General features: G+C 40.5%; 1 protein-coding gene across 2 annotated transcripts; it reads right to left on the bottom strand.

Annotated features, from left to right (window-relative positions):
- Nucleotides 1–471: 471 nt before the first annotated feature.
- Nucleotides 472–2,989, bottom strand: LOC111856123 (G-protein coupled receptor family C group 5 member B-like). Of its 2 annotated transcripts, XM_023835814.2 has the most exons (4): nt 2,908–2,989; nt 1,799–2,638; nt 1,112–1,203; nt 472–591 (listed from the first exon to the last, which is right to left on the bottom strand). In XM_023835814.2, exons 2-4 carry the CDS (start codon nt 2,634–2,636, stop codon nt 574–576), a joined length of 948 nt encoding a protein of 315 aa, XP_023691582.2. In that variant the 5' UTR covers nt 2,637–2,638; nt 2,908–2,989; the 3' UTR covers nt 472–573. The 2 variants fall into 2 exon arrangements, with proteins under 2 accessions (XP_023691582.2, XP_023691581.2); XM_023835813.2 differs by lacking the exon at nt 2,908–2,989 and having other exon boundaries at nt 1,799–2,842.
- Between the last annotated feature and the right edge of the window lie 4,469 nt (nt 2,990–7,458).

The raw sequence follows: 7,458 nt of genomic DNA, 5'->3' as shown, positions 1-7,458 counted from the left end.
TATTTATTTGGGCTTTCCGTCTCTCCCGACATAAATTCGTAACTAACCTCCCTGCCCCCCCAGTCCCTAGTTTAAACATTCCTCAACTACTCTACACATTTCTAAAACACCATTGCTCCTGTGAAAAAATGCAGACCAAAGTCCCTCTTGTCATATACTGTAGGTATAGGCTAATACCCTGCTTTACTGTGTTACAGTAGCGATAGTTGAATTATCTCCCCATTGGTTCTGTAAACTGCTTGGGGTGTCTTGCAAAGTGCTATATAAATGTTATTCATAAGCAGATTCTGTTTTACATTCTTCATAAAGTGTAAACTACAACAATCATCCTGATATAGTTGAAAAATCCACATGTTCAAAATGGCTGTTTTCTCAAAATCTTTAACAGTGAAGGAACTGACGAGTGGTTGGGCTACTTATAGTTAAAAGTTAATTGAAAGTTTTCACCCTTTAGCCAAAAAAACCCACGAGTTCCACATATGTATATATATTATTTATTTATTTTCATACATGTTATTTATTTTTAACATCTACTGCAGTGGGCTGGCACAGTCCAAAGGAACCAAAGGAGCATCAGCTTCCCAGATGGCTCTGTATAAAAAAGTACAGGAATTCCTGTTAGTAATGAAGTCTCAGAAAACAATGACAACAGCAGCAAAAAATGGGATTCAAATGTCCATCAGTTAGTCTGAGGACTAGTCTTCTCTCCCCTCCCACCCTAACATTCACCAGAGCCACCTTCCTGTGTAGGTGTGAGAGACAGGTATTCAGATATAATGAAAACATCCTTCAGTAGGTCAGTGGTAACACTTGAAAGGGAAAAGGGGAATTCCTAATATGCTGGTTGTTACATTTATGTAAGTTTATATCCCCAATAAATATATTTAATTTTGATTGGTATTGCAAAGGGGATAATTTTGTATACATGCATCCCCGTAACAATATTATGTGATTTGGACTGGTGGGGGTGTATCTCAGTTCTGATGTGACCCCCACGGTGTTTAGGCTTTTGTCAGGTGAGGCCCAGAGACCAAATCCATATTTTCAGTTCATTGTTTGGGTTGCCTCAGTGTGTGTGCGCGTTAGCTGCTGAATGTGAAGCTACACTCACTGCTTCCTCGTTCACAATAACGACCAGGTCGATGGGCTGCTCGACGCTGTTGTCCCTGTTGCCATTCTGGTGACCTCCAGGACAGGCTGCACCTGAGGGTGGGAGGAAATTGTGAGGGCTACACTCTCTCAAATACACAAACACACACAGTATGTATAGCCATGAGACCAGTTTCCCGTGCTTCACTCGTGTACGTTCATTTGAACAGGAAAAGTTCCACAGGACTTCGATGTGAAAAGATATAAGCAAACTTTTATTCCACAGGTTGAATCTTCTTCCAAGAGTAATCAGGTCTAAGTTATTCTCAACAACAACAACAACAACAACAACATACTACGGTAGGAAAACCGTGCGACTCTATCCTCCTCTGCTGCAGCGTCTTGCCTCCGCTATACTAACCCCTTTTTTTTCCACACCGCATGTACTCATTTGCATAGATCTGCGATGCCGAGTTTTTAAGCCCTTTTTTAAGCCTTTAAGGCAAGCAAACGTATTCACAGTTTCCCTTAACCAGGTCAACACAAATTCAATAAAATCATTTTTGTTCAATTATAACCATGAATTTACTTATTAAATTACTAACTACACAAAATGAGTTTAACAGCAAATATAAACACTGAAATATATTAACTATATTAACTTGGCTTCCACACACTAGGTCAAAGCAGTAAAAAGAAAGTACCATACCTGAGTTGCTGGCCTCCCTTGGACAGGGTGGGGACGGGCGCAGGTAGGCATGCGTCTCAGGGGCTGCATGAAGTAGTAGCAGCAGCCATGCCTGCGCCACCAGCACCACCGCCTGCACAGGATCGTCCCAGTCAGTGAGGCCAAGCGCTACCTTGCCATGGAGGTGGAAAGTCATCCAGCCCGCCCACAGCAGAGTAGAACTCATGCAGGTAGCGAGCAACCATGCAGCCCTCCATTTAGCCTGCAGCTTCTTCATGCAAAGACTGCAGGCTGCAGCCAGCAGCAGAAGGCCCAGCAAGTAGGTGCAGCCCAGTATGAAGTCTAGTGCTTCATACTGACAGGCTGGCCGGCCCTGATGCACCACATTAATTAACAGGATCCATTCAGGATCCATTATTGCCAAGGCCACTGCTAGGCCTACTAGGCAGCATCTTCTGGGGCTTTGGGTGCCTCTTGCCAACCAGCACAGCTGCACACCCTGAATAATCAGGCAGGCAAAGCATAGGGCGAAGAGTGGCCCCCAGAGAGCACGCCGGGCGATGCACACATACTCATTGTGGTCAAGGAGGTACGTGGCGGTGAGCGTGCAAAGCCCAACGATGGTGGCAAGCAGCAGGAGCAGCGGCGCCACCCCGCTGCGCACCTCAGCGTCTGTGATCCGCCGCAGGCGCCAGAGCAGCACCACAGCCAAGATCAGCGAGGCCAGGGCCGCCCCACCTGCTGCCGCCACCACGCCCCACACTACTTCCATATAGCCACCAGGAACAGTTTTGCCCTGTGCTAAGCTGGAATCCACCAAGGAGAACATGATGATGAACAGAGATAGAGAGAATGCCATCACTGAAACAGAGAAACAGAGAACAATCATTTTATGGATGGAATAGGCATGGGTCCATTAAAAACTGCAGAACACATCACAAGTCACAAAAGCAACACAAACTAATCCGGACCGCAAGACCCCCACAAGACAGCCAGCATCATTGTTAAAAACCACTATTGTCTAATAAGCTGCATCTCAATTAAGCAGACATTTTTTAGCATGGATTATCTTCTATCCCACCGATGACCGTCGACCTTCAAAAGCTCTTAAAATGTAACATAACACTCACCTGTGCACGTTTAGACTGGACAGATTCCGAAAGAATCCATAATAATATACGCATGAGTGCTTACCACGTTCTAGATCTCTCAATACGTCACAAATAGCGCAGTCGCAAAGACGTCAGTCATCTAGTCTCGTACAGTTTCAAAAAAACGTCACCCCAGTGATACCGTGTTGCCAACAACTTTCAAATGAAAATCGCTAGACTACTCTTTTTTTCATTATTTAGATTTTATTGTAAAAATTAATAAAATCAGGTAAATGGATTATTTACAGTATTTAAAATGAATATTTCAGTTTTATTAGTATTCTGTTAGTCTTTCCACTTAAAATGAACATCCTTTTACTTTTAAACAGTTGTAGTCGTGTCAGCCGATCAGTATAGTTTTTTTTTTGCCGCCGTGATGATGTGTGTTAATTGGTGGGCGGTGCCTGGGTGGAACCGTATGTATATCAGAAGGTTTCCACCCAAGTGTGTGCCTTCTACTTAGTTTCTCCTTGTCGCAGCACTGGGAGTCTAACGGTAACGTATTCTGTCGTTTTAAGCGGCTGCTTCGTTGTCGGGCGCCCTGCTTGTGTCGCGCAGGAAGTATGTTTTATCGGGCTGGTTTTTAGCGAGGGTCGGTTACGTGCTGGCTAATGGGTTCTCTGGTTTTAGTGCCTGAGTTTGGGCTTCATAGCCCTCATCTCCTCCATCGCTGAAAATCTGGTTCTGCCAAATGGTTACTAGAAGTATAAACGACGGACGTATGATTGTTTTTCTTCTGATGAATGAAGGCTATCATCAGTTTCACTGAGGCAAGGTAGGCTGGGCTTGGGTATGTTAGATTTAAATTGATTTGTTTTAAGACTATTAATGTTTATATTAGTTTCCTGTAGCGGTTGTCGGAGGCGAGGCCTTTGCGGTGTTTTCGTCTGGTGTGCAAGTCATCAAGCCTCCCCTTCAAGTTCACCGCTGTTGCCTCTGTTTTGGTGCTGCTGTTTTTGTCTTGGTTTTAAGTTGTTTCACCAATTGGTTATTGTGATTTCTTTTTAGTGTTCTTGTGTGTGGTGTTGTGAAGAATTGTTTAGGACGGGAGCCGTTTGGGGGGCCAAGTTGGACTGGTGGCGCTGTGGGAACTGCTAGTGGAGAACACGTGGAGTGGTGTGCAGTGTGTTGTGCAGTGGTGGTGAAGTCTTTCTCCCCTTCCTACGTTTTGCCATTTTCTGTCCCTGTGCTAAACCAAACTGTTCCTTGCCCTGGTTTGTCTTGTTTTTGGGGTTTTAGGCTGCCAGTTTTTTTTTTTTTATATATAGGAGTAATAAAAGTATATGATGGAATCACGTCCCTGCCTGTATATGTGTGAATGAACCTGTGAGCCTTGGTCTTAAGTGGGTTATCAACCAGAGATTCCTTAGGGTGGCATAGTCAAACATCCTCATCCCCTCCGTGCTTGTTCCACCACAATATTCCAACATATCAACAAAGGAACGGTCATGCAATACATAAAACAGCAACAAAGCCAGGGATGAGAAGAGAAAAATACCCAAGAATATAATTCTTCCATTTTACAAGTTTTGACAGCTTTCTTGTATGCAATTAACAATCACAATGTCTGCTCTTAACACCTAATTCATTTTAAAATAAACATTTGTCACTTTCCAATCATCCTGCTAATAATCATATAAATCTATCCAAAACATTCTTGTTCATTTTTTTTTTATTTTTTATTTTTTTAAGAAATGAATAGTAGACTCCAGTTGTGATTTTTGTGGGATGTAAACAATCTCTAGTTTGAACCTCTGTAAGACTTCCTTGACAGGGTATATTTGATGTTTATTTATTTTATATATATATATATATATATATATATATATATATATATATATATATATATATATATATATATATATATATATATATATATATATATATATATATATATATATATATATATATATATATATATATATATATATATATAAAAATTCAAGTTTTTATTGTTTTCATCAAGAACATGACAATATCATCCAAAACACAGGTTACAAATTTTTACAAATACTGCACATCAGGGCCAGAATATACACAGTGGCTGTGGTTAACAGGTGCAGACGGAATACTATTTAAGGAGAGAGAAGATAAGTAAATAATCTTACCAAAAATAAAAATATGAAAAGTTATTGTGACACTTGTAAAGACAGCGACACAAAATACCAAAAGTCTTCCCAAACTGGAATACCCACAAGAAGCCCTGCTTTATTCTTATTATGTAGTATGTAGAGCAAAAGTTTGTACGAAGCTGTCTTAGTCATCATAATGACCCATTCTTTTAACTCTGGGGTTTTGGGGTTTTCCAGTGTCTCAAAATGACTCTAGCTGTCACAGAGACCCCCAGCATAATCACAGAGAACTCTCCCTTTGTAAGATTTGGCATCTGCTCCCTGTCACCCAATAGATACAACCTTGGTGAAAATGGTATTGTTGTTCCAAGCCATTTGCTCAAAATATTTAAAGTTTGGTGCCATAAAGGCTGAATAAGTCCCAGATAAAATGAATAAAAGTACCTATATCCTTTTGACATTTCCAGCAAACATTATTATTAGTCAGACCCATTCTATTAAGTCTAGTGTCAATAGTCTCTAGTGTGAGGTGTCAGATAAAACCTGTGTATAATTTTATACTGTGTAAATTGTCCTTTAGCTTCTCTTACATATTTGCCAGTATTTGACTAAATTCTTTTCCACTCTTCGTCCATGATTACAGTCCCAATGTCCTTTTCCCATATTGTCTTTAAATTAATGCAGTCATTGCTAAGCAAATGGGTGTTTGTCCTGTAGAATAGAGGCTTTTTTCTGAAAATGGGGCAGTGTTAGGAAGTCCAAGATATGATTTCCGTCTGTGTGCTGATTTTTGGTGAGAACACAATTTCTGATTTGAAGATATTTCCAAAAATTCTTTCCCCTTTAAATTATACTTCTGTACGAGATTATTATAAGACATAAATACACCTTGTTCAAACAGATCTGTCACAGTACACAAGCCACTCGTATGCTGTTCTCACAATATATCGGTGATTTCCCAATACTAATAGCAGAATTGTACCACAGGGAGGAGTATGGTTGTTTACATTGTGATAATTTATGCATCTTGTGAATCTTTGCCCATACCTCTCGAGTGCTTCATAACAGGATTTGTGGTTGTATCTAAACACTGAGACAGGTGCTCAATAGGGCTGTATGGCCATGACAAGGTTTTTTCAATAGTAACCCATTCTAATTGAGTATCATTGTGCCAATGCATGGCTAATTTGGCCATTTCAAAGGATTACTGATATAGCCGAGGATCTGGTAATCAACCAACCCTCCCTTATCACGAGGCGCACATAATTTATTGAGCTTTATCCTGGGCCTTTTTCCGCTCCATAAAAAACGTTTAACCATTATATCGCATTGATTAAAGATCGACTGTGGTATTGTAAGTGGCAGCATCATAAGCACATAGTTAAACTGAGGTGAGACCACCATTTTAATTACATTCACCTTCCCCCATAAAGTTAACTGAATTTTTCCCCATTTGTCAAATTTATTTCTTATATTTTGTAAAAGTGGTGCCAGATTTAGAATGGGAATCTCTTCTAACTCCCTGCTTATCTTGATACCCAAATATTTTATCCCTCTTGGGATCATCTAAATCCATCTAAAGCCAAATTTAGTTACCATATTTTCATTACATATTCCGGATATAGGCGCCGCCTCTGACTTTGTCCAGTTGATTTTTATATCCAGACACTTTAGAATAGGATTGGACTGTCTCCATTAAGTAAAGCAAGGATTTATCTGGATCTTTTACCAAGGCCAAAATGTCATCGGCATATAAGAACAACTTATGTTCTTTGCCGCCCCCTTGTATGCCTGGAATGTTTGTGTTAGCCCTAATGGCCATGGCCAAAGGTTCCAGTGTAATATTGAATAATAATGGCAACAGCGGGCATCCCTGTCGTGTGCCCCTGGTGAGGTCAAAAGACAGAGAAACTTTACCATTAGTAATCACGCATGCCTTAGGGGCCTTGTATAATGTTTGAACCCACTTGATAAAACAAGGCCCAAACCCAAAATTTGATAACGTTGTAAATAGAAATTCCCAGTGCACCCGATCAAACGCCTTCTCTGCGTCAAGTGAGAGAGCGACAATCGGGTCAGGTTTGTCTCTGTTTAGCCAGATTAAATGAAGTAACCTTCTCATGTTATCTGTTGACCTATTCATCATAAATCCTACTTGATCAGGGCTTATAATGTTGGATAACACCTTCTCTAGCAGTAACGCAAGAATTTTACTAAGGATCTTGCAGTCTACATTAATGAGACTTATTGGCTGATAATTTGAGGGTTCGGTGGGGTCCCTATCTTTCTTAGGAATCACCGATATTAGAGCATCATTAAAAGACAGGGGTAGAGATCCACTAGCATATGCCTCATTATATACTTCTGTTAAAATGGGTGCAAGTAAATCTATATACTGTTTATAATATTCAACGGGAAACCCATCTATCCCTGCTGATTTTCCATTCTGCATAATAGA

This window comes from Paramormyrops kingsleyae, chromosome 5 (genome assembly GCF_048594095.1).
Source record: "Paramormyrops kingsleyae isolate MSU_618 chromosome 5, PKINGS_0.4, whole genome shotgun sequence".
In the NCBI taxonomy this organism is placed as follows: domain Eukaryota; kingdom Metazoa; phylum Chordata; class Actinopteri; order Osteoglossiformes; family Mormyridae; genus Paramormyrops; species Paramormyrops kingsleyae.
The sequence above is the reverse complement of the archived record's forward strand: the minus strand, read 5'-3'. Positions and strand labels throughout refer to the sequence as shown.